Raw genomic sequence first — 27225 nt, 5'->3', positions numbered from 1 at the left:
TATATAGACAGAGATATATATATATATATATATATATATATATAGAGAGAGAGAGAGAGAGAGAGAGAGAGAGAGCGAGAGAGAGAGAGAGAGAGAGAGAGAGAGAGAGAGAGAGAGAGAGACTACTGCTGATATTAGTGTTATTGTTATAAATAAACTGATAACCTGTTTATTTAGTATTATAAACAGAACTTAAAACCTAATTAAAATAAAGCAGAGAGATGGAGGGTGTCAAGCATTCTGAGAAATCTGGTTTTACACACTAATGCTGGGAATCTTTGTGCTATTATTGATTCTGCATGAACATTTAAAGGTGCACTCATTTTTATCAACATAAAGTAGCAAAAAATATTTAACATTTTTTCTATGAAGTGCTGCTCAAATGAGTTGAAGAATCAAATTGTTTTGTAGTCCTCAAATGAACTGGTTTATGCTTCATAGAGTGGGTCCCGACATGGAGGCAGCCATGTTTCGAATAGTACAGAATCTCTTAGTACAGAATCTCTAAAACCTCGAAGGCACTATTGGTCAGTTTAAAGGCTGTTTCATAATGTAAAAAAAAAAAATCATTAAAAAATGATTCCTTTAAAATCTCAAGTTGATATAATTTAAACCACCTTTCTTCCATTAGTAATAAAGCAAGAGTTAGACCCTTCCACACATTGCAAGATGCTAAGAAGCTGACCTATGCTTTTCTTTGTGTCTTTGGACTACAATGATGCATTGTTTGCTGTATTACCAAAAAAAAAACAAACAAAAAAAAACCCACACTGTACACACAGCAGCTTGTCAAGAGTGCAGCTGCCAGAGTATTAACAAGAAAGAGAGAGCACGCCACATCTGTATTTGCATAACAGGCTTCCTGTTTCTTTTAGAATGTTGTTCCTTTTACTGTTATTTACTGGTTTCTTTTACTGTCTTCTAAAGCTGGTACTGGCGAAGCAGCTTTACGCTTTTCCGAATATTTTACAGGAGAGGTTCTTAACCTGGAGGTCAGGACCCCCCTGGGGGGGTGAGTGCGGTGCTGTAAAGGCAACACATTTCCACAAAATACTGACGACTGCATGCCAGCTCTGTTGAATAGCTTCACTTCTCGAAGATTTTCCGTTGGGTGAGTTTTTACTGAGCTAGGGGTCTTGAGTAAGCATTAAAGTTGAAGCACTTTTTCTGTGCAGGGCTCTGATGGCTTAGTACTAAAAATGGGAAGGGTAAGGCTAAAACACAGAAGCATCCGATTAAAAAAACTACAGTAAAGTCTCAACAGAAAAAAAACAAAAACCAAATGAGGAAACATGATGAAAGGTATCAAGTGTGTGGATTTGTACTGACAAATGAGTGAGAAAAACTCACAACTGTCAAACGTCCGGTCTCCAAGTGGCTTGTTCGGACGAAATTTGCAGGAATGAAGAATCACCACCACCATGTCGCCAATGGCATGTCGGTCTTCTTTTGTAATAGCAAAGATTTCCTCAGATGACGCACAAGCATGTTCGTTTAGTCACTAAAGTGCAGGCTGCGGCCCTGTTTGCTTGCTCTCGCAGTGCTCGCGGCTAAAGAAAAAGAAAACTCACTTCTGCTGGTAATGCCATCAAAGCAACAAGTGGATGATTTTTCAAGATTCTCTGTCAAGAGCTGGGAGCAGGTCATCATCATCATCATCAGCTGTACCACAGCGAGGTTTGAGGCTTGGATCAGAAAGCTGTGTTTATCTTGAAGACAGTCACTCCAAGGCCTTTCCTGCAATTGCGCTAGCTCCAGCACACCAAGGTGTGTTTATTTGGACTCATCTTCATCAAATGATAGCAGTTTTGAAAAAAAACTTTCCGGAAAACCGTGCAGAGTCCACAAAACAGAATCATTTGTATGCAAAGCCACGAGGAATGGTCACTGATCTATCTGACCCATGATATGCCCTGAAATATATCTTCATAGAGTTCTCTGTGCCTGCATGAAATATCTTTAACCCCACAAAGGGTCAAGTGATGAAAAAGGTTAAGAACCCCGTTTTACAGTTTGCCCCAAACTGGATTTTGAATAGTGATGAATTACTAAACATACCAAGAATTATATTTCTATAGTCTAATAGAGCCAAAGTATTAGATTCATTAGTCAGTCACCAAAGTTTTGGGCAGTGGTAGCTCAGTGGTTATGGTACTCAACATGTAATCAAAAGGTTGCCAGTTCAAGGCCTGCCACTGTTGGGTCTCAACACTCAGTTGTGTTTAGTCAGAATTCTAAGTCACTTTGGATAAAAGCGTCAGGTAAAGTTAAAGTGCAGCTAAAAACATTCACATTAGATCACTTCCTTCGCTTTATTTTGTAACCACTTTGTGAGGCAATTGACAGGAAACCATTACAATGTGATGCGTTAACATATCAGTACAAATAAAAGATCCACTCATTTATTTGCTGTTCTAAACAAAAAAATGGGACATGTAGCAGAACAGATTCATATCTGCTACCTGTTTACTGTGGTGCAGTCAGAGCTCAGTCACAAAGGAGTGCCAGGGCACTAATCTTACTCTACGCGTTCTGTTCCTCCCCCACATCCTCTGCATGCTTTCCTCATTCTCTCTCTCTCTCTCTCTCTCTCTCTCTCTCTCTCTCTCAAGCGTGTTCGAACAGGGCTGCTGCTCTCACTTCCTCATAGGCCCGGTGCCTGGGCCAGGGGGGGGGGGGGAGCAGACAGCCCGGAGCTAGGCGGAGCCAGCGGGGCCCAGCTTGCGCAAACGTCCGCAGGTGACCCATAAGACCGGGCTCAGCCTCCTCTCGTTTCATTAGCTGCGCGCAAGCTGACAATGGCCGGCGATCGTCACCTGTTATGGATCCTCTCCCTCTGTGCCTCGCTCGTCCTCTCAGGTAAGACACCGGATATACGGCCACAAGGGCTGCATAACTACACTGACAAGCTCTGTGAGGATGGCTTACTGGTCAATACTGGCTCCTGGTTGAGGGGCCACTGCAGCTCAGCTGGTTTGTTTATGGGGGACTACCCAAATGTATTTATCGTATGGTGAATAAATATCAGGTTACCATTGACAGTTTTTTTTTTCTTTTGGTAGTGTGCTTGCCTACTTAGGAACATTAAATGTGTTTATAAAAAGTAAAGTAAATGTTTGTGCAGCACTGCCTGTTGTGTAAATGTGTCACTTAAGCTGTTAAAATGCTGTGACACATTATTCAGTTGAAATGGGGGGGTTGAGCTTGAGAGCTGCTCTCGTCCCAGCCAGCGGTCGCCTCTGACAACGGCACCGCGATTGTAATGCAAACTACCCTCGCCTTTGTGATTCTGGAGCCCGCTCAGGCCGAGACACCTTTCTACCTACAATCTACCTGCAGCCAGGTGTGGGTATGGTGCTTCATGAACCCCCAGTTAGTCGGTTCAGTCATGCAGGGGTTAGAGCGTAGGGGCTAGGGTTAGTTTGTCAACTTGTTTATTTGTTTGTTTAACCTATGATTTAACCAGGCATGTCATTAAGAACACTTCCTTATTTACCATGGCAGCCTGGCAAACAGCGCAATCCACTTGAAGAATGCGTAAACCAAAAATGATAACAGTAAAAAAAAAAAAAGAAATTTTAAAAACTGCCATTTTAATGGTTGTTGTTGTTGTGCTGTGACTGAATGATGGGGGGCCATAAGAAGTGTGTGTTATTAGCGGGCCAGGGCTGGGAACAATGCGCAGGGTTGGAACTCCCTCGGAGTTTCTTAGGCTTCAGCTCCCTCTATTGACTTATTAGTAGGAGCATTGTGCTAACTAACCTCCATCGAATGTCTGCGTGAACATGTGAATGATGGCGTTTCACAGCGCTGAAAGGGCGCAGCGGTCTGGGGCAACGGCTAACCACGCCTCAACCAATACCACCACCAGACAGTCCACTCCTTTACTCCAGCTCCCGGCACACACACAGCCGTCAACACTGAGTGCCTGATACGGGAGCCGGGTTGTATCAGAAAACATGAGCCATTAAACATGCGAGGTGCTGAAATAATGGAATTATTTAAAGCTAAGAGGTAAAGAGTGAAGTGAGAGCTGGATTAAAATAAATGCTGTTTGAAAGATATTGGGAGTGAGTCATAACCTGAGCCAATATCAGTGTCACAGCTGAAGAGAGGTAAAAAAAAAAAATAATAATAATAATAATAATTATATATATATATATATATATATATATATATATATATATATATATATATATATATATATATATATATATATATATATATATATATATCAACAAAGACATGTATTGTTATGCATTAATTATTAACTACCTGTGGTAAATAATGTTGTGTAAGAGGCACAGGTTGTGTGATCTTAACCCTAGGAGAACAGAAGCCCAAGTATTACACAGGAACATGGGTATGACCACACTCTCAAATGTTTTGACAGTGTGTTTGTTTGTCAAGCACTCTTTAATATAGTCTATACAAAGATCGGTGACTGTAAAGGCCACTCCACCAAGTCAAGCTAATCTAAGCCCTTTATCGATGGGCTCATAAACGGCACATCCAGGTCCACAAAAGTATGGGCAAGTATTAAAGGAGGAAAACGATCCCAATCTGAAGGCGTGTCTCTGCAACAGGCCCACGATTCTCCTCGCCTGTTGGTAGTAAATGTTTTTGGTTTTTTCCTCTTCATCCTTCCGCTTCTTGTCACAGGTAGCCGTACTCTAGACGGAGTGGCAGTTTACGAGGTCATTCGACCAGTCAGACTTCATTCCCTTTATAAGCGAGACGTAGAGGTGAGAGAGCATCCAGAATTTCTCTGCAGACAATCACTCCTAGGGCAATTACTCATAAATTTTACTTGCTGTAGGCTAAATGCAGTATGACAAAAATAAGATTCTGTTTTCACACACTTCACACACTGGTACTGGTACACGGTACACACTACTTCCCGGTAATAAACGTCTTAATGTTGGTTTGAACTGAACTGTTTCCTCAGTCATCCAGGCCTGACGTGGTGAAATACGCCATGACTCTCCATGGGAAGCACATCGAGATGGAACTGCAGAAAAACAAGTAAGAACCTCTTTTGTATGCCAGACAGCATAAAGGCTCACAGTTGCTGCAAACACACATCCGGTGGCTCGGCCCAAGTCTGCATACACATGTGGCGCAATCTGGGAACAGTTCCTGCTTTAGCAACCACCACCTGACCACAGAGCGTCACACAAGGAATCGGTCAGAGCCGCTGGGGTTCGGGCCGGGGCCAACAGGGCCGGGACGGATTTGGAGCGGGGGGTAGCGGGGTGGGCAGAGTCGAAGGATGTCAAGCTGAAGTTATCCAGACTTCAGCTCAGGGAATACCTCAATTCAACAAGCTTGTTTGCGGCCTGATTTCATATCCGTGTTGGTCCCTGCAGAGATTTACTGACCAAGGACTACACTGAGACATATTACACGAAAGAGGGGACACCCGTCACGACCAAACCTGAGGCGCTGGTACGTGAAGCTCACCAACTCCTTTCAGCTCAGTGTCACAAGACCATTTTCTCTCTCCTACACAGCTCAGCTCTTAAGGCTCCCCCAAGCACTTCAGTGCTAATCCTAAAAACTCTGCACCAGTGAAAAGCACTTTTCTTTAGCGACAGAAGTGATAAAAGCGTCGTTTGGACGATGTCTGGCCCCTAGACAAACACGTGTCCAAATAATAATATACCAAAAGCAGTTTAACTAGTTAAATACATTTTTTGCCCTGTTGTTCTCCCTCTATTCCCAGGACCTCTGCTACTACCAGGGGAAGATCGTGAATGACAGCGGCTCCCTGGTCAGCATGAGCACTTGTGATGGATTACGGTATGACAGATAAAAGTCAACTACAGCATTAAAGGCTTCTTAAAAGCTTTTGACTACGTTTGTCCAATCTATTCACTTTTTGAAGAGATATTGTAATGACTGAGTTTTAAACTAGCCATGTTGTCTCCATGGGACTGAGTAGTATGTGCAGTGGTTTTGCAAGTATTCTAATCTCTCAAGTTGCTCCTTGATGTTTGTTAGTTTTTTAGTGCTGCTGCACCAACTTAAATTGGCCTCACTATTAATTAAATTAAAGAAATTACACCAAACATTAGTTCATGTCAGCAAGTGGTTTTAAGTAAAACATTTCCACTAACTGCACAATTTTATCCCAGACACAGAGTAATCGCTGAGTAATCTCTCTCTCTCTGCCAATCACTGTATCTCAGAGGTTATTTCCAGACCGCTGAACAGAGGTTTCTCATCGAGCCGCTGTCTGAGGACGGCGACCACGCTGTGCTGAAGTATGAAGACGTGAACAACACCCCCATGGTGTGCGGGGTCACCAACACCAGCTGGGACACCAACACCGATGGCTTCCCCCCTCACACCGGCAAATCCCGAAGCCGGTTTTCGGTAAAACCCCAGTTTATCAAGCTGTTCTTCGTTCAACACTATAGCAACCCCGTGACAGGAAAATGGGATCAGAAACTGGTGCTTTCATAGCTCGTGAATTGGCCCAGTAATCAATGCTTTCCTATCAAACTACACGTCCGGACGTATAGAACGTGATCGACTGCTCTTCTGTTCCTTTGCTTTTTGCCAGGGTTCAACATCGTTACAGCAGCAGAAATACAATGAACTCTTCCTTGTTGCAGACAACAGAATGGTACGTGTCCCCAGGGGAAAAACACGAGGTCTGGTCTAAGGTTTCAACTGTATTCTTAAAAAACAGGACCAGAGGATTTATGATCGTCAAAGTCCAAACTTCAACTCAAATGGTGCTTGTGGAAACTCGTGTCACACCATCATCATGATTAAACACGAGGCTGAAACTTTTTTTTTGTGGCATAAATCCAAGACACTGATAACGTATGCGAAAGCTAGTTTTCACTTCCTGCTGAATGTGCATGTTGTGGTGAGGCTGGCTGTGACTCACTATACGTCGGGTCTGTGTTCCCACAGTACGTGAAGATGGACAAGGACATAGACAAAGTGAGGAAGAGGATGTACGAAATCGTCAACTTTGTCAACACTGTGAGTCTCAGATTACGCCTTGGCATGTGGACTGAAGTCATCATGCCAAAAATTCCAGCATGACGGTTGTTCCGTAGAACTTCTGCTGGGGAAGGTTGCAAGTTTGTGTGTTAAGGTCGAGGTTAAGGTTTTTGTTCTCTTCAAACTCCCGACACACCTAAGACGGGCGTTGAACTCTGTCCTGCCCTTTGTTTACCTGGTTTGGGTGTTAGGGCAGCTAGAACACAACAAAAACCTGGACTGGCTGGAAGGCACTGCAACCCTTTCACGCAGCTTTCAAAAGCACCTGCGATTTATTTCCAAGACACCCATATTTACCATGCAATTATTTGCCATTATACTAAAAAATGAACGTTTACATCAATTGCTAATACACTTATTAAAGCTTTTAAATCCTCTGAGCTGTTGACTGCTCGACATCTCGGCAGGTGTATAAAGAAATAAGCACCTTCATCGCCGTGGTCGGGCTGGAAGTGTGGACGGACTCGGACAAGATCAATGTGACGACGCCGGCCGGAGAAACCCTGGACAAATTCACCAAATGGAGAAACGATGATCTGCTGAAACGCCAGCAGCATGACAATGCCCATCTCATCACGTAGGTTACGTCCATGACGCGCCTTTGTCAAAATGCCGCCATTCATTTTGGCAACATCGTTCGAGTCATTCCCATAATCATATAACACACTATTTTATCGTTATGATTTACTTATGTGACCTTTTATGAACGTATAACACTAAGGAGGTGACGGGCGTGATTTCTGATCTCATCCAGTGCTATAGACTTCGATGGTTCAACAGTGGGGCTGGCGTTCATTGGCACCCTGTGCTCAGACCATTCCACGGGAGTCATCCAGGTACGGTCCCCCCCAACCCTCAGGGAAGTGGCATGCGCACCCAGCGCATTGAAAACCATCAAGCCAAATGAGCAAAAGAAATCTTGACTCCTTCTTGGCCCAGCCAGACACGTTCCCACCCCAGCTCATGCCTCACATGTATCTTCCAGGACTTTGCTTAAAGAGAGAGGGGGGGGGGGGGAGATTTGGGCCACTTCTAGTGTAAATACCCACACCACAGCAACAAGCTTTTGCCGTGGAAACAGAAACAAGGGTTTAAGGACTTCTGTGGCTTCAAAGGATCACAGCTAACCCTTACGTGAAAACCGAATACTTTGCTTACAAGCTCAAGAGCAAACAGCAAAAAGGATTTTAAGCACGTCTTAGTATTTAGCAAGGCTATCATGTTGGCTGAAGGATTCCTTTAACAGAGGGCAGTAGAGTGAGGTCAGAGATTGGTATTATCATTATTTCATTAAGTCAGTGTTTAATCAGGTCTATTCCCCACACATTAGTCCTTTAACCATCTTAATCTCAAACTAGTTTATGTTTCAACTTCCTTCAAGAGCTTTTCATAAATGCCATTTCCTCCTGCTGACTGACTGATTGAATTTGTTTACCACTCTCTGGTTACAGGACCACAACCCACGCGCTGTCGCCGTTGGGGCCACCCTGTCGCACGAGATGGGCCACAACCTGGGCATGAACCACGACACCAGCTCCTGCACCTGCACCGACAACAGCTGCATCATGGCTGCTGCACTCAGGTAGGTTAACCCTGTGCCCGGCCCGCGCAGGCCCATTTCTGAGGAATGGCTTCGACCTGCTGCAGCCCCGTCGCCGGCGCTAATACAGGGTTGACCTTTTTTCTTACCGTGTAAAACGTACGCAGGAAAAAAGGAACGTAACCCGAGTCCTGTTGTGTTATGTGAGTTTGGAGGTGCAGACCCAATAGCCTCCTGTAGCAGTCATGATCAATGCTCCTAATTTAGTACTGAGTACTGTATGTAGTACTGAAACAGAGAGGAACTGCAGAAAGGAAGTTACATCCAACTTATGTAAAGTTCCTCGATAGATACAGGCTGACTGAGGGAAAGAATTCCTCACAAAGGACTGACTAACCCTCCAGAGCTAAATCATATCTGTTCTTTAGGCTCTCCTGTTTCACCTCAGCCCTAATGCAAGTGTGTGTGTGTGTGTGTGTGTGTGTGTGTGTGTATGGACATACCTACTCTCTGTTTATTTACTATAATTTAGAAACAGTGTTGGCAAAACCACCCTATATTCTGAAGACAATCTTAGTTTTCACCTATGATACTTTTCCAAATATTCAAATATTATGTTTTAGTTCTGTAAATCAGTTCATATATAGGCTATCATCTTTGTCTTTGTATTTTTCTTAAAAATAATTTAAGCATAAACTAATAGAATAAAATGGGCTTTAAGACTATAAAAGCCAGTCAGGTTTGTCCAATCTTTTGTCTGATTCTGTGTCTGTAAGTGCACCTAATCATCTCAGTATGGAACTGCCTACCTATTTAGATGCGTGTCTGAATGTTTAAAACATGTATTTAGAGTTTATACCATTCTGGTTTAAACATTTTTACTTGAGAGGCACTGCCTGTCAAGTTCCAGCACGGCTTTTGTTCACTCACTCACACACACACACACACACACACACACACACACACACACACAGCGGCCTCAGGGAGGGTGTTGCGTTCCGCACCCCCAGCGGCCTCGTTGCTAATGGTTACCGCCCCCTCGTGACTCTTCCAGCTACACCATTCCTCAGCACTTCAGCAGCTGCAGTGTGAACAGTTTTGAGCAGTACCTGAACTCCCGCAACCCCGAGTGCCTGCTCAACAAGCCCGAGGATACCAAACTCCTTCAGCCGCCCGTGTGTGGCAACGGCTTCAAGGAGATCGGGGAGCAGTGCGACTGCGGCATGGCCACGGTAAACCACGACTCCTTTACAACCCTCCCACCCCAAGTGAAGGTGTTGGGTGTTCCTGCCACAGTAACTTTCTTGGGGAAACGTAGTCCTAAAAGTATCATAAAAGTCACAGGGAGAATAATCAAGCAACCATTAGGCAGCTCTAAAGACGCGTTGCATCACCTAGGCCCTCCAGCCAATAGGAGTACTGGTTTATTCCCTTTTCCTCAATGCACAAGGTAAAAAACACCCTTCCAACAGAAGCACGTACTCACAGGTGTGTAATCTGTAGAGCGCATCAGAAACTCTGGTCTAGACATGCCTGAAACATGAAGGGCATTTTACGATGATGCACCAGCAATAAACAACGTCCCGTAAAAAAGCATTTCCCCTAGCCGTAGTAAGAGAGCGTGCCTTTGATACTGGGATACTTTGTAGTTTAGAACAACAGTGTGTTATGGGATCAGTAAGCATGTGGAAGAAACGGTTCTAATCACCTTGGTGATTCAGGACTGGAATGCAGTGACACGCGCGTACATTCCAATCTCCTGCAAGGGAGGGAACTCCACACCATTACGCATCTGTTCAAACCTGTCCAGGATACCTGTCGAAACTCACCTCCAGCCAGAGCTTAAAGGAGAGCGCTTGCAAAACAAATCATGTTCCCCCACACACATACCGTGTTCCTGTTTTGGTGAATTGGTTTTCGTTTGCAGGGCGCCTTTTTAAAGCGAGAGCGTATGTGAAAAATTAGGCAGATGAATGACAACTGATATGTAGACCATTTTTAGCTGGTGTCTCTACAGGGTTAAGAGTTATGACTTCAGACTAGGTGTTTCTGTTTGTTTGGTTTAAGACATCAAGACTCTACCTATATACTACATGTGTCATTTTCCAGTAAACCCTGTCTGATGTATGGGTGTGGGTGTGTGTGTGTGTGTGCACGCAGGAGTGCTCATGCTGCAACGCCACCACCTGTATGCTCGAGATGGGCTCGGAGTGCGCAGAAGGGGAGTGCTGCAGGGAGTGCAAGGTGAGAGCCCTCATGTGGCAGCGCTTCCTGAGAAAACGCAGGCCAAGAGCCACCCTGGAGCAGGAAACCCACTTCCAATAAATAACAAACAGCCTTATCTCAGCTGGATCACTGCCGAAGAATTTCCAGTGAACAGTACTGAAAGGATGTATTATAGACAGTGGTACAGATCTAGCAGCAGTCACTCTGGGTCACTGATAACATACTGATACACAATGTCACTCGTCATTAAAACTGGATGTAAGATTTGTGGGTTACGAGTTCAACCTGGATCAACGGTTGTCTGCAATTTCCAGACGCTGCTACATTTCTTTGTTGTATTTCCAGTGTAAATTAACCACTATTTCTATACTGTCAAGCAGGCTAAGTTGGCCTCTAGGAAGCAAAAAACATTAACCCTTCCTACACAAAATGACTAAGGTGGAACACATGTTCAACAGGGGGCTAGTGACCCGGGTTGACCGCTCTTGTACCAACGCTCGACCTGTGTTCAGCCAGGCTGGGTTAACTCTTGCTGTGAAGAAGGTTCATGTCAGAATGACCACAAGCACAAGCAAAGTAAACTAATCCAGAAACATGTCAAAGAAAAACAGATCAAAAACCGATCTTAATCCCATCCCTGCCCCTAATCCTGCCCCCACCGATAAAGCTGACCTCTCTCACACCTCCCAGATCTTGGACTCCTCACACGTGTGCCGGGAGAAGCACGACGAGTGCGACCTTGCAGAGTACTGCTCGGGCCAGTCCGGCGTCTGCCCCGAGGATGTCTTCGCCGTCAACGGTCTGCCCTGCGAGAACAACATGGGCTACTGCTACAACGGGAGTTGCCCACTGCGGAAAGACGAGTGCATCAAAATGTGGGGAACAGGTGAGCGGGCGTTCCGCCGCGGCCGTTGGGGTCCCAATCCCGGAGCGGAGGCGCTGTGTTTTTCAAATGCCCACTTTCGTTTGCGTCCCCCAGATGCCGTTGTGGCAAGCAACCACTGTTACGAGCAGAACAAGAGGGGTTTGTTCTACGGCTTCTGCTCCCGCCCCTCTAGCGAACAGTTCATCGGCTGCCAGACAGAGTGAGTGTATTCCATTCGTTGAACCGTTGCGATGCTTCTCCGTTTTCAACGTGTTTTTAACCCACATGCACGTGAACAGACGGGACCGAGTGAATCACTGAGTTTGCATCCACAGTTCCAGCACGCTGAGAGTGTTCGCCGTATCGGACATCAGTCCAGGACAGCTTCCTGATTATCAGACTAGTGCCTAGTTTTGTAGATAGCATTAAAAAAAATAAAAACAAAACCCCAGCAACATATATCACCTTCTTGTCTCCAACTGGTTTTGCTCTTAGGGACATACTGTGTGGAAAGCTCTTCTGCAGTAAAGGACAGGAAAACCCTATCAACCCCAACGGACGCCTGGCCAGGATCGGCGACTGCAAGACCACTTTCTTCGACAACATAAGCAAGGACAATTCTCTAGTGGAAACGGGCACCAAGTGCGATAATGACAAGGTAAAAGCTCATTCACCGAACACTACAGAGAAACAAAGGTGAACCCGTGTTCCATGACCACTATAGAGTGTCAAACACACAGCCCGTGGGCCAGGACCAACCCCATTAGGCTTTTAATCTGGCCAAATGAAACAAAAGCCCTGTTTGAATGGGAATAGTTAAATCAGTAATTTGGACGGGATAAGTTACATTAGTAATATCATTTTTTTAAGTCCTGTCCGAACACACCATGTCAGTCATTTTTACCAAATGCATGCGCTTTTACCTTCTGGAAAATTGGCCATAAAAATAAATTCAGGTTATATTAATCCAGTGCAAATCGACATGTTTGTAAAGATTCCATTATACCCTGTGGAAAACCTTCACGGTTTTTCTCAAGTACGGAGGAGCTCGAAGAGACATTTAGTTTCGTTGTGCATGGCAAACGCCTCGCGAGTAGCCTTAGCGCTCGCGTCTGTGCGACTACATCTTTGACAAGCAGTTACAACTTAGGTTTACAGTTTCCGTGGATAGCTTTCAATATTCACACGTACCAGTGATTTCACCATTCTGCCGTAACGGCTACGAGAACTAAAGAACCGCCTGGAGCAAGGCGTTAACACTGACATAGCAGTGATCATGCAGCTCCAAGCACTTCATGCCCATTTTTTATGTTGTTGTTGTTGCTGGAAATCATTTTAGTAGCTTTTTAACAGCTCATATTGCTTATTCTACATGTTTAGTTTATTTTATTTGTTGAGTTTTTTTTTTGTTTTTTTTTATTAAAGCCTCTCAACTTGGTTTCATATAGTTAAAAATATCATACTAGTAAATGTATGCATTGGAATATGCATTTACTAATGTTATATTTAAGAAATAAATATTAACGCAATTCAATGCTAGTTAAATGCGCCAATGCAAATATAGAATAATTATATATTAATATAATTTTATACGAGTTAAATGTTTCAAATATGCTGAGCTCCTTCTTGTGCTGAACTGTGAGGGTGCTGAATAACTGATGGTGGCATCCACACAGCAACAGAAACAACCCAGCATTAGTGGTGGTGTCGTGGTGGTAACATGTCAGGCAGGATCAGTGTGGCTTAGACATATGTTTGAGTCATCTGACGCTGAACAAGTCTCTCCCGTAGGAAAACAATCACCATAAAATGTGCAAATGACAAACAAAAATATCCAAGATACCAGCTGGTTTAGCCAAGGTTTGCACAGTACCAACAAGACTGAATTATGAGCAGGGAAGTAGCCATTTTATGAAACACTGCTCTCAAACGGATCAGCAGTTAAAAAACGATTCAAATCTTTCAAAAATAAACGGCCGTGAAGTGCTTGGAGCCCTATGATCGTGATTTGCAATTGTCATAATTTTTTGGACGGTCCTGAAACCACACTCGTAATCTGTACATTGCTTTAAAGTGTATAATATTACATTTCACTTGTGAGCACAGTATACACACACAATATTTTAGCAGCCCATGTGCTGTATTAACTGCAGTTTTTGAGTCCATTTTTCAGCACAGATTCTGGCTAATTAATTTTAAGGTCTGTCATCATCACGCCGTCTCTCAGCACACACAATGAGGTGAAGAGCAACTGCCGGCACAAGCTCCAAAACCTGCGGCCATCTGTGCACGTCATGGTGTCGCAGAACCGGCCTTCCCAGCACCGAGCGCTTTTACTTTAATTCTACTTCAGGGAGAATGAATAGGACGCTCAGAATGGGATCCCAGTTGTTGAAAAAGAAACCCGACTCCTAGATAAAGGAAAGTGGAACACCTTTAGTGCCCAGACCTCAGGGAATGTAACTGCTATATACCAGCGGTGTTCCAAACAAGATTCTGCACGATGTCCAACAACAAAAATAAACCCAAAGTTGAGGAATCTCTTCTTGGTCTGTCGCCATTTCTCAGGTTTGCAGCAAGAACCAGTGTGTGGACCTAGAAACCGCCTACAAGGCCACAAACTGCTCAGCCAAATGCCAAGGACACGGGGTGAGTGGCAACAGCTCCTGCCTTCCGCACTACACAGGGGAGGAGGGATCCGTAATCCCTGCCTTCGTCTCTTCACCGATCCCACGTCCCCGCTGTTGTCACAGGGACTTCCAGGTTCTATCCGTTTTTGTGTGGTTCTCTGCTCCAGTTCAGTTCACAAAGGCCATGACTAGATTAAATCCGTATCCCGCCCGTGCAAACGAATCAGGCTGTGATGCAAAATACAGTGGAACCAGAAGAGAAGACACGGGATGTGTGTGATCATAGTGTTTTGTGTGTGTGTGTGTGTGTGTGTGTGTGTGTGTGTGTGTAATTGTGTGTGTGTGTGACCCCCAGGTGTGCAATCACAAGCTGGAGTGTACTTGTGAGCCTGGCTGGCTCCCGCCTGACTGTGAGAGGCGTTCCACCAGCGGCCTATCCAGAAGTACATACAACTTTATACTTTTTTTTAAGTCTCCAGCTCCAGATCCTGCAGAAAACCGGTTCCCGATTCCACCAATCCCAGCTCTCGCCCAGCTCTGCCTAAATATATACTACTCCAGTTCCAGGGTGCAGGTGCACGGCCCTGTGATCCACATATTGGCTGCATATTTCAGGGTCTTGGGAGCCGGAATTTTTTTAAAAAATCTCCGTCCTGGTGTTCAAGGAATCAATCAGGACATCTTGATTTAAGTTTCAGTGTGAGGTGATCTGGCATAACAACCCCTGGTTTGTGGGTTAAATCAGCTCAGCTTTATGGGCTTGTAAGAAAGCGAATTGGGAATGTTGATGTATGGGAAGCACTTATGACGGATAAAACCACACCTCCTGTTCCGCATTCTGTTTAAGGTGGAGTCATTGCCGTTGTTGTGGTGACCTTCATCCTACTGGGGATCGTCCTAGCTCTGGTTGCCATCTATCTTATGAAACGCAGAAAGCGCCAGTGTCAGACTAGGTGAGCAGAAACACATACAAATATTCTCTCACTGTTACACACACACACACACACACACACACACACACACACAACAGCACAAACGCTCCTATTAGAGTGGGCCCAAGCTGTACATCTGAGTGCTGCTATTCATGTCCCCAGCCGTCAGATGCGGAAGAAAGAGCCTGCACCAATCAGCAAATCCTACTTCAGCCCTCAGAGAGTAACCCCTCCTATGGTAACTTCTGAAGATCTCTCACACACATCACTTAAAATTAATTAATTTTCACGTCGTCTGTCCACGTCGGTCCGTGGTTGTGATGAGGCAATATGCGTTTTGTTTTTAGTTGGTACATCCTAAAGGTCCCCCGCCTCATCCTCCTAAGGGCTCACCCAAAGTCCCGACCACAGCTCCGCCCAAGGTCCCGCCGACAGCTCCGCCCAAGGTCCCGCCGACAGCTCCGCCCAAGGTCCCGCCTACAGCTCCGCCCAAGGTCCCGCCTACAGCTCTGCCCAAAAGCCTGCACACAGACTTCAGAGCAGCAAAGCAGGTATCATGGCCAGTCCCACCAATATTGCCCTTTATTCCTGATTTAAAACACAAAATTTATAATAAATGAATTTGATAAAATTAGCAAACATTGAGTTATTGTTTTGAAAGAGAGTTTCTCTTTGTTACTACCTGTTTAAAATTAACATCTATATTTGGACCTATAACTAGCATCTGAAAAAGTATTAACTGCATGCTTCAGTAAACCTACATCTTTATAGTATCATATTACTTTTCCCAGGCTCTCAGACCACCTCCTCCTGCACCAAAGGTGTGACATCCGCCTCCACTGGACTGACGTACGGAACAAACCGGCCTTGAGACCTCAGGATCTCACAAACTGGGCCCCCAAGCACCTAAAGAGGACTGATGAACTTAAACTACTTGAGTTTTGTGTGGCCGTCTACTGGCCAACACAGAAAGTGCAGCTAATGCTGTGCAGAATCCAAACCTATCTTCTGTAAATCCAGCTCCTGAAGGCCAGCTCGCTGCAGAGCTTGGGTCCTCTTGCAAAATAACAAATCTGGTGTGTTAAAACAGAGGATGTGTTGTAAACTATGCAGCGGCGTAGGTCTGCAGGGCTGGATTTGTGCCACTGGTTGGTCTCAGGAGAGTGCCATTCTGTGGTATGATGCCTCCTATTGGAGCCTTTCATGTATAGAACTTGAATTTGTATAGAATAATTTATTTTCCCACTTGTGTGCTGTGTGTGTGTGTGTGTGTGTGTGTGTGTGTGTGTGTGTGTGTAATATATATAAACATATATATATTATATATATATATATATTATATATATATATATATATATATATATATATATATATATATATATATATATATATAAACATATATAAACATATATATATATAAACACACACACACACACACACACACACACATACATACACACACATACATACACAATCTTTTTTAACCATTTTTTTTGTGCATGTAGCAACTATTAATAATCATTCTGATTTGTAGCTGCCTGACAAATTTAAACCTTGCTTTTCCTCAATAAAATACACATTGCACTAAAAAAACAAGTCTGAAATTCTTTTTTGGAATTACTTGTTTGCATTAGAGTTGTGTGTGTCTCTCTCTCTCTCTATACATATATATACACACACACACACACACACACACATATATACACACACATATATACACACACATATATACACACACACACACACACACACACACACACACACACACACAAAATGTAATAGATGTGGCAGTCCCAAGTGATGAAAACTGCCAAGGGGAGAAATATGAGCAAATTGTGAGCCCACTCATTCTGTGCTAATTTTTAAATATGATTCTTGGGTGTTAAATTGTTTTCAATACTAATGGCTTTTAGATGGCTTTTAGATTGCAGCCCAATTGTGTAAAGACCTGTTCCCTGAAGTCTTGTTTGAGTGGTTGTTGTCCAGTCGCGGTTTATAACATCTCCAGGTCAACACAAAATAACTGCACAACAGTAAACAAACCAATGACCACTTACATAGTCTTCAATATTCCATTTTATTTTTTTCTTTGTTTTTCTTAAGTGACACAGCTACATAAAAGAATGAAATGTTGGCCTCGCATGACAGGTACTCAACAGCAGGATTCGTCCATCCTTGCAAACTGTATAAGACTCTTATTCTGGCGGTATAAGACTCTTATTCTGGCAGTGTTAAGACTCTTAAACCATAATTTGTCATGGTGTGGGAAAAGTCCTCCAGAGTCCCGTTGCATGTCCACCTCACTAAGCCTTCATTGACCCAACTGCACAAAGTCTATACAATCTTGATTCATTCTCTCTCTCTCTCACACACACACACACACACACACACACAAACACTCTCTCTCTCTCTCTCTCTCTCTCTCTCTCTCTCTCTCTCTCTCTCTCTCTCTCACACACACACACACACACACACACACACACACACACACACCAGGGCAGGTGGGAAAGCACAGGGAAGCCCTTCAGCTGTACATTGCTCATGGTTGCCCAGGCCAGCGTCCGAGTAACACCGTCTTACACATCATACTGAGCCCAGTCCGTCAACATCCATGTGCTCCAATCCTGCATCTTCCTCATCATGATCAACATCAACCACATTAACAGTGCTCTTTTACATTAGTCTTAACAACAGATAACTTCTCAACAGTACTGGTCACAATTATCCAAACCATATCAAATCTTAATGCTTCTTTCCCTCTGTAGTCTAAAGCAAGTGCATAGCGAGCCAGATTGCTCCGCTCACCAGCAGAGGGCGCTCCAACCCCACCTTTACTCGTTACACAAGCGCCGACAAACACAAATACACGTAGTGTTACAGACCCGAAGGGCAAAATCACTTAGAGTCGATTACAACTTGCTTTGTTAACTCTGTGTTAACATTTCCGAGCACGTGGTGCGCCGCGAATGATAAACTGCAGAACTTCACAGCTCCCAGTCCTTGTACAGGAAGAAGAAAAAAAACGCCTCAGCTTATAGGACACTAACGGGACCACCTCCCTCCCATTTCAACATTTGTTACAGTCCATCATTGTGGTCGTCCCCCCCCCCAAAAAAAATATATATATACACATTAGAGCAACAGCCCTTGGGCTGGGCTGAAGATGCACCTAAAGCTGTCGGAGCCCAGCTGGTCCTAGTGCAAACCTAGTCACGTTTTCCCACCAAACTTTGGTTTTTGAGCCACGTTGGGTCGTCGTTTTCCCAAGCAGATGTACACGTTTACACTGTTACAGATTACAATACTGGGAACAACCAGCTAATCTCGGGTGTAGTGTCTCAAGACAAAACCTCTTCACGGATGGCGGTTATGAAGCAGAACTAATACTTGCGGTCTTTGCTGCAAAATGCGCACAAAGTTGTCGTAACTCTTGGCAAGAGGTTCCTGTCAGTTCATGACTGGATGCATAAAACCTGAGGTACGTTTCTACAGTCATAATCTAACACAACCTATAGGTGCCACTTCTACGGTTGCTGTTTTCCACGACAGGTCACGCTGTCTGAACCCCAGCAGGTGTGGCGAACATTCATTCTTTCGTTGTAACTCAACAGAAAACGATAGTACACAAATAATATTTATGTATTCGTCGTAGCTTCGAATCCACGGATTCCTTTTTAATGGCGTCCCATAAATTAATTCCCTTTAGGCTGCAGTCATTAAAGGGTTTGCAAGCAAGCAGGACGGATCGCACATCACTAGGTGGGAATGCTCCCTCGACAAGCACCGTAAGACTTTAGAAAATTCGCCACAAAAACGCCACAAAACCTTCCCGTCATTAGACTACGGATTTGCCTTCATACTTAAAACAATGTTTATAAAAGCAATAATAAAATCCTACAATTGTGGTTCGATACTTGACACACACACTCTGAGTGCTTTTTTGGGGGGAGGTGGTTCTTAAATGATTCTTTAAACGTTCATGTTTCAAAAACATCGCTAGCACATACATCTAATACATTTCATTTTAATAAATAAAATCTCTGGTGGATGATGTGCTGAGTTGTGGTTTCTCTCTAGCACAGTCAGTCTCTGCATGGGTGGGGCCCCCATCACTGCAGCGCACAGCAATGGGGTGTGTGTGTGTGTGTGTGTGTGTGTGTGTGTGAGAGAGAACACTGCGAGGGGGGCGGGGTCGGGAGCGGAGCCCCTCCCCCTCACACCTTGCGGTCGGTGCCGTTCTTCCCGCTGCCCAGCACGCCGGTCTGGCCGTCCCGGCGCGGCGGCATCCTCTCGTTTATCCGGTCCAGGCCCCGTGCCTCCTCGAAATTCCGGATCCTCCGCGTGGGCGAGAAGCCTTGGATGGCTGCCGGGGAAGCCGGGGAGAAGACACACAGGCGGGGCGATTAGACAGGCAGGGAGCCGGGACCGGCTGCTCGGCGAGCGCACGGCGCACTACTCTCGCGCGCGGGTTACTGCCATGGCCCAGCCTTCTGTTCTACTTCAACTCCAGTAAAGTCACAATCCTGCCCGAAGGCTGAGGAACCGAAGCAGATGCTTTCAAATAAAAGCAAATGGCCAAGAAATGAATGCCGCGCACACGCACAAAGACACGTTATGGCCTTGACAACGACGCGTCTGAGACGACAGAGAATGTCTGCCATTAGTTTACTCAGTCATACAGCCTAAACATATTTAATCATATTTATTTAATCATGGGTAATTACTTTAATTTTCAGCTAAAGGGGGAAAAGAGACAATTAAAACCATAAGACCAGCTGTCTGCTCTTTCGTTCCCTTAGGAAATTAGCTTACCAGAAAACATGCCGCAGAAAAGTAAACCATAACTAAAAGCGCATAACGGCACGATTGGAAACAAATACTCAGCAAAGACAGATACAGGCTTGCACAGACGCATGCTGCAGATGCATGGTGAAGAAAAAAAACAAATGAGCTCCTTCGTTATTTTCTCATTCCTGTCTCGTCAGGGCGTCAAACAGGCCACTCGAGATGGCTCGCTGGGAGCGTTCCGCTGATTAAAAGCAATTATCTGTAGCGTGAGACAATCGGCTAAACCCGCTGTTTAACCCGCTAGTCCAGTGGCCGGGGTGGGGGGTTAATAAATAAAACTATTTGGCTGGGATTTTGGCAAGCAGTCGGTAGGAAAGTCTAGTCGTGGTGGAGGAACGACACGAAGCGAAACATGCAACACGGAACCCAACAGAACATGCTTGGTCAGAAAAGGACATTCTTGCACAAGCAGCGATCTCTTTAACTCTCAAATCATGCTGGGCGGTTGCTAGTGAGGGAGTTGAGAGTGATTCTGAGAACAAGCAGAACTGGCCCATTTGTTCCCAGTGGGAGAGAACGGCGGGAGAACCGACGCCAGCACTCTACTTTTTCTGTCTCACGCCCCTCCCATGCGGGTGTGTGTTTGCACCTCGGAGAACGAAGCATTGGCTTGAGAGCAGGTGCGTGCAAAACAGAAGCAGGCCACCTCTGGGGGGGGGGGCACAGTCCTCAACCAATCAGAGCGCAGCCTGGGAATTGGCCAGCTCTGGCCTCTGACAGAGTCTCAGCTCTGTTAATTACAGGAATGGCAAGTGGTGTTTAAAGGGGGGTTCTGGATTTCATTAGTGCAAAGACGAGACGCTTGTGATCCGAGGACCAAACGCTGATTCACTTACCATCCCAGGTCATGTGGGATAATCGGCAGTTAAGTTACACGTGTGCAAGACTGGTCATTTTCTGAAACAGTACCACATCATCTACTACAGCATCACAGCGATAGGAGGGGTGGGGGGAGGCACGACAGGCGGCTAGCATACCTTTGCCCTCCTTCGCTAGCAGCGCGGCTGTGTTGGCAAGAAACCCAAAATACGAACAGAAAAGAGAGCAAGTGATCAGTGATGTTAGACAGAGTCATCGCAGATACTGGTGGGCAGGCGAGCGACCGCAGCGGGGGGGGTGATAGAAAAGGAAAAAAAACAAAAACAACAGCATCAACAATAATCAAACAGCTCCAGTTAGCCCCAGCAAACACACAGCGACACAGAATGGCAGAAAATGAAGTATTCAGACCTGGAGCAAGTACACTGGACAGGCAGAGGTGGAGGTGATTAGTGAGCTATTTACGTTCTCATTTCGGTCTCTGTTTGAACAATTTAGTGCAGCACTGGCACTCTATTTTGACTCTCAAAATAAGACGACCCTCCAAGAGGCAACAACCAAGTCGAATCAAAGGAAGCTGCAAATACACTGAAACGATCTCAACTTGTTACTGTGAGTCAGCAACTTCTTACAATTTGAGTAATTGAGGGTCTTGCTCAGCAGCCCAACAGTGGCAACTTGGGAGCAGTGGGGCTTGAACCAGCAACCTTCTGATCACTAGTCAAGTACCTTAACCACTGAGCTACCACTGCCTCTTGAATTGGTTCCAACTGCTCACTGACCGACTGGTGTTCTTCACCAGAGCCGCACAGTGGTTTCCCAAAAGCCAGCAACGTGCCCGTGCAAACCGCGCTGCCCTGGATGGAACGTTGGGGCGTCGACGCCCTCAGCAAGGGCAGAGGGAGGAGGCGAGTGGCAGCCTAGAGGGGAGATTGTTGGCAGACAGTAAGGGGCCATTTCTGATGCCCAGAGGAAGACAGACAGTCCTATAAATATTGTTTTTTAATCCTTTTACTACTTTCCCCATGTGGTGTGAAAACATTGCTTGCAGTATTTGCATCACACACACAGGTACGCACACATTTTTACACCAAACATTTCAGCAGAATGAGAGCACACTCTCAGAATCCTCTGAGACATAATGAACAGAGGTTTATTTCATGGACTCATTGCTTGTTTGGAAACAAATCTCCTGGCCAGCTGTGCCAGCCACTCATACTGCATCAGTCGGAGCAGACTAACCTCCCCCACCCATACTGCATCAGTCGGAGCAGACTACCCCCCCCCCAAATACTGCATCAGTCGGAGCAGACTAACCTCCCCCCCCAAAATACTGCATCAGTCGGAGCAGACTAACCTCCCCCCCCAAATACTGCATCAGTCGGAGCAGACTAACCTCCCCCCCCCAAATACTGCATCAGTCGGAGCAGACTAACCTCCCCCCCCCAAATACTGCATCAGTCGGAGCAGACTAACCTCCCCCCCCAAATACTGCATCAGTCGGAGCAGACTAACCCCCCATACTGCATCAGTCAGAGCAGACTAACCCCCCATACTGCATCAGTCGGAGCAGACTAACCCCCCACCGTGTCAATCAGTGACCAAACAAACCACCAATGTTAGCTTGCCATTTAATTCACTTTGTCTTTAACACAAACGAGAAAACAGGCTGACACAAAGCGTCCTGAGTATCCACCTCCGCTCATCCTACCAAACCGTTCTCAAACGTTTACTGGAACATTTCTTGATAGGAAGCGTAGCAGTGAGCCAGAGCCGTCTGATCATTGGTCGTCAGGAACAAAGACCTGGAGCAGTTCCCTCCTCTCACCATGATTCAAACAGCATAAACACATTACACTGCAAGGGAGATCGTGTCAATTACAGATTCTTTGCATGAATCCTCTCAAAACACTTTGAGATTTGAGATTCAACACATTTTAATCATTCATAGAGATAATGATTTATGCTAACCATACACTAGAAGACTTTGAAGACACTGAAAACTCTTTTAAAAGACTAAAGTCTGACAACCCCGCATATCTGAAAACAATGCGTCGAGTCACAGAATGTTTAATCACAGACTACAATTTTCCAAATTGGGGGACTTGGATTGAGGACTGAGAATCTTGCAGGGCTACCATTTACAAGACTGCAAACAGATTCCTTTTGAGATTATTTTCCATCATGCTCCTGTTGGAAATATACAGGAAGCGGAACAATGGAACAGAATCAGATGCAGCGGGTGTCCCAGTCTCATGTCTGATCTCCCAGTCTGTCTGATCTCCCAATCTCATGTCTGATCTCTCTTTCCTGCTCTCTCTCTGGTGTTTACCTGTTGGTTGTTGACAATGTCCACGTCACTATTTGCAAGAGCCAAGACCAAACACTCACGATAACAGATCTCATCAGATCGACTGGACGAGGAACAGACAGACTAGGGACAGTTATCCTGACCACCTGACACCATATAAATGAGATGAAAGGAGAGCGCAACAACTCTAGCAAAACTCTCACGATTTATCGTCAATGGAATTTGGGCTGCGACAGTGAAATAATTTGAGAAGCCGTTTGGGGTAAGACCATCATAAATTGGGCGTTGGGAATTTGAGAAGCCGTTTGGGGTAAGACCATCATAAATTGGGCGTTGGGCATTCCTACGCTTGTTACTTTGTGTGTCTTCTTTTAAAAACATATGACCATGTTGTTTCTGGCAAGAATCGACCTTTATATATTATTATTATTCTCTGACTATACTAATGGAGACTAACAAGTTCAACACACACACACACACACACACACACACACACACACACACACACACACACACACACACACACACACACACACACACACACACACACACACACACACACACACACACACACACACACACAGGTTTATCCCTTGCTCACCTGCACCAAAATACTTATGGTCTGTTTGGGCATTTTCATTTCAACAGATGGGGGACAGATGTCAGTAGGGAACAGATGTCAGTAGGGATTCTGCCTTGTCATGCCGTAGCCCGCCTAAAGGAGAGCACTGCGTTCATATGTAGGTCAATTTGACGGGGAGGGGCTCCGGGGAGACTCCGCCTCCGGCGCTCATATCCGCGCACACTCTCGCAGTGCGCCAGCCAGCTCTGGTTCCCGAGAGGAGGTGCGACTACAGGAATGGCGGAGTTCTGCGATTCGGATCGAAGCCCGCGCCGAGAAACCATCTAGAACCGCCCGGCTCCGCTCGAGCAAAACCATAACTCATGCAAATTGCCGTGCTGGTGGGATCGGGGACGCGAGCATGCTGTGTCCACAGTGGAAGTGTGTGAACGTTGTACATCACACCGTGCTGAAAGAGATTTCAGACGTTAGAGTGGAGTAGCGCATAAACAGGTCAAGGGGACGGCACGCAGTTAGCTGACTCATTTGGTCAGAAGTGTGAATGAGTCCTGAATCTCAGTCAGTGTGTTTGTGTGTGTGTGTGTGTGTGGTGAATATGGACGCACTTTGCGATGCACATGCATGCAGGGAGGCGTGCCAGAGGACGCGCACTTACCATTCTGCAGGGTCTGTTTACCTCCGGACAACACTCCCAGAGGTAGCGTCCCAGTTGGGGTCAGGCCCTTAAGAGTCAAAACACTCTCACTCTCCTCCCTGATCTCACACACACACACGCACACACGCACACACCTCATTAGATTTGCATTCAGACACAGAATCAATTTGCAGGAAGGCAGAAAGAGGGAGATTAAATATTAATTTGAAACTATCCAGTGCTGCCACTGTAATCTGAATATTGTTATCAAGGAACCCTGCACAAAAGATTTCAGAGCGCGTCCGAAAGGCCAAGCGGAGCTCTCCTCGGCCGCAGTAATGTCTAACGCGATTAATTATACAACCATTTCCACTCATGACTCACTGATGCCTGCTCATTATTCCTGATGGAGGAGTGTGTGTGTGCGCGTGTGTGTGTGTGTGTATGTGTATGCGTGCACACAAGCCTGCCTGTGTGTGTGCGCGCGTGTGTTGTGTGTGTGTGTGTGTGTGTATGTCTATGCGTGCACACAAGCCTGCCTGTGTGTGTGTGTGCGCGTGTGTGTGCGCGCGCGTGCGTATGCGTGCACACAAGCCTGCCTGTATGTGTGTGCGCGCGTGTGTATGCGTGCACACAAGCCTGCCTGTGTGTGTGTGTGTGTGTATGTGTGCGCGTGCGTGCATGTGTGTGTGTGTGTGTGTGTGTGTGTGTGTGTGTGTGTGCGCGCGTGCATGCACGCTTTCAAACAAAACTTCATTGTGTGCCGAGCTTCTGGCTCCTTTTATAAACAGTGAAATCTATTTTCAACTCCGTGACCCGTTTTGGTAATGAGGCCTCTCTCTCGCGTGTGGCGGAGTGAGAACCAACGCTGTCCAGATGCCCCGGGACACCGTCTGAGTTACTCAGGCCCTTCTGTCTCGGGTCACTATGCATTGGCCAAGCTGTCGGCATGCCCGCGGGGATGTCGGATCCGCAAGACCCGGGCGAGGGCCGGACAGACTGCGAGGCGAGGCAGACGCCGCGGCACGCACCTGAGCACGGAGAAGACCCGAGCCATCTTCCCAATGGCGCGGATCTTATTCCTGATCACCTCCTTACGTGCTGCTGGTGCTCCACCTGCAAGAGCATGGACACACACACACACACATACATACATACACACACACACAGGGACACACAAACATGCACGCAGGCACATGCACACCCGAGTTTGGTGTTGTAAAAGATTGTGTAAAAGAAAGTATACTTTCAGCAGGATGTGGAAGATGGAAAGATAGCAAAGATAAACATTTAATCAAAACATGCGCGCGCAGGCACACGCGCACACACGCACGCGCACACACACACACACACACACACACACACACACACACACAGAGATCACGTCTGGAGGTGACTACATTTCAAGTCTAAAATTTATAACACATAGCGTGTAATTGTGGGGTGCAGTGGGCTGTGTAGAACGGGCTGTGTGTGTGTGTGTGTGTGTTTATATGTATGTAGTCAGCACTGCAGTAAGACACAGCAGGTCTCCGGGGGAAGGAACTGAAGTGGATTTAATAGCAGTCTGACGCATCTGATGAGCTGTGACATGTGTACAGATGAGGCGCTTTCTCTCCTAACGATGAGAGCTCCGCCCACTCTGCCAGCTGGAGCCTACACACTGCAAAGACATGCGTGGGCTGATCTGAGACCAACTCCGCCCCGCGTTCATCCTAATGCAAGACCGAATCGCAGATCCCACATCTGCAATCTCACCACTAACTAAAAAGAGCGATGCAGAAATGCACCATGGGAAGATAACAGCACGCAAACTTATAAACACGCAGGCGAGGAGAGATGGGGTCGAAAGTTATGATCTGTGAGTGTGTGTGTGTGTGTGTGCGCGTGCGCGTGCGTGTGTGTGGTACCTTCACACAAGTCATCTCCCTCGGACATGAGCTCGTCATCAGAGCAGATGTTGAGGACGTTAACCAGCATCTCAGTCACTGGGAACACAGGCGAGCTCTAGTCAGAGATCAGCCATCCTTCACCACCGCTGTTCACTTTACCGTTACCAGGAAAGGCCGCGAGTAGTGTGTCGCACAACCGCCGCTTCTGTTCCAACTCGTTGTAAATTGTGTGAAAAATTGTGTGAAATCGCTGTGTTGTCAAACCTTACTGGGAAAAGATGTATAATTGGTTTAGCACGTAACACAGGAAATCTAATGATTGGTCAGGGAAATTTAGCCGCACTGCATCATTGGCACGCTTATGATCCCCCCCTCCGCAGTGCCTCGAGAGAGGGCGTCACCTTTTTCTCCCACGAAGGGTAGCGACCAGGTGAAGACGTCCATGAAGTTGGGCAGCCAGTACGGGTGGGGCGAGCAGTTGAACTGCCGGATGTTCATGACGTTGTTCTCGTACTTCAGTACGGCGGCTGCGGAGGGACAAAAACAGAATGGCGCAGGGGGAGAGGCAAAGGGAAACAGCCCGGGGCCCGGGTGCGGCGGCGCTCACGTGAGGGGCCGTCGGCGCGGCGCACGCCTACCTTTGTTGTTGTACACGTCTAGGTAATTGGGAGCTGAGAAGATGGTGATTAGCGAGGGGAAGCCCGTCGTCTGGCTTTTCCTGTACATCCTGTACCTGCGCGCAGGAGGGGCGACAAACAGAGCATCTGTGTGAGGGGGTGAAGCGTACCAGCCCCCTACTGCAGCTCACACACACACACAGGCACACACAGAGGCACGCATGCGCACATGCGTGAACAAAGAGAGGCACAGACACGCAAGCACAGACGCACAAAGACACACGCACGCACACACACCCCCACCCCAG

At 46.1% G+C, this 27225-nt stretch overlaps 2 protein-coding genes across 8 annotated transcripts in view; one reads left to right on the top strand and one right to left on the bottom strand.

Moving 5' to 3' along the window:
• Window positions 1–847: 847 nt before the first annotated feature.
• adam28 (ADAM metallopeptidase domain 28) lies at window positions 848–16504 on the top strand. Its single transcript, XM_035526493.2, has 23 exons — window positions 848–1111; window positions 2613–2859; window positions 4663–4745; window positions 4949–5025; window positions 5370–5448; window positions 5726–5802; window positions 6192–6378; window positions 6569–6631; window positions 6928–6999; window positions 7428–7597; window positions 7775–7856; window positions 8472–8602; window positions 9615–9792; window positions 10721–10804; window positions 11477–11672; window positions 11766–11871; window positions 12147–12309; window positions 14220–14300; window positions 14637–14724; window positions 15129–15234; window positions 15376–15451; window positions 15561–15764; window positions 16005–16504. The coding sequence occupies exons 2-23, from the start codon at window positions 2799–2801 to the stop codon at window positions 16038–16040; spliced, it is 2400 nt and encodes a 799-aa protein (XP_035382386.2). The 5' UTR covers window positions 848–1111; window positions 2613–2798; the 3' UTR covers window positions 16041–16504.
• A 115-nt stretch (window positions 16505–16619) lies between these two features.
• The window catches only part of ppp3cca (protein phosphatase 3, catalytic subunit, gamma isozyme, a), a 41376-nt gene continuing 30770 nt past the window's right edge, over window positions 16620–27225 (bottom strand). For 2 of the 7 annotated variants that reach the window (XM_081710986.1, XM_081710993.1), the window contains 7 exons: window positions 26939–27033; window positions 26702–26827; window positions 26319–26396; window positions 25440–25653; window positions 24430–24527; window positions 21039–21065; window positions 16620–19576 (listed from right to left, as the gene is read on the bottom strand). In XM_081710986.1, the coding sequence (XP_081567112.1) occupies window positions 19428–19576; window positions 21039–21065; window positions 24430–24527; window positions 25440–25653; window positions 26319–26396; window positions 26702–26827; window positions 26939–27033 (787 nt within the window). In that variant the 3' untranslated portion in view covers window positions 16620–19427. The remainder of the gene's footprint in view (window positions 19577–21038; window positions 21066–24429; window positions 24528–25439; window positions 25654–26318; window positions 26397–26701; window positions 26828–26938; window positions 27034–27225) is intronic. The other 5 variants (XM_081710995.1, XM_035526495.2, XM_081710998.1 and 2 more) reach the window with 3 other exon arrangements.

The sequence above is a fragment of the Electrophorus electricus genome, chromosome 1, assembly GCF_041902795.1.
Source record: "Electrophorus electricus isolate QZ-2024a chromosome 1, ASM4190279v1, whole genome shotgun sequence".
In the NCBI taxonomy this organism is placed as follows: domain Eukaryota; kingdom Metazoa; phylum Chordata; class Actinopteri; order Gymnotiformes; family Gymnotidae; genus Electrophorus; species Electrophorus electricus.
This window is presented reverse-complemented; position numbering and strand designations above follow the sequence as displayed.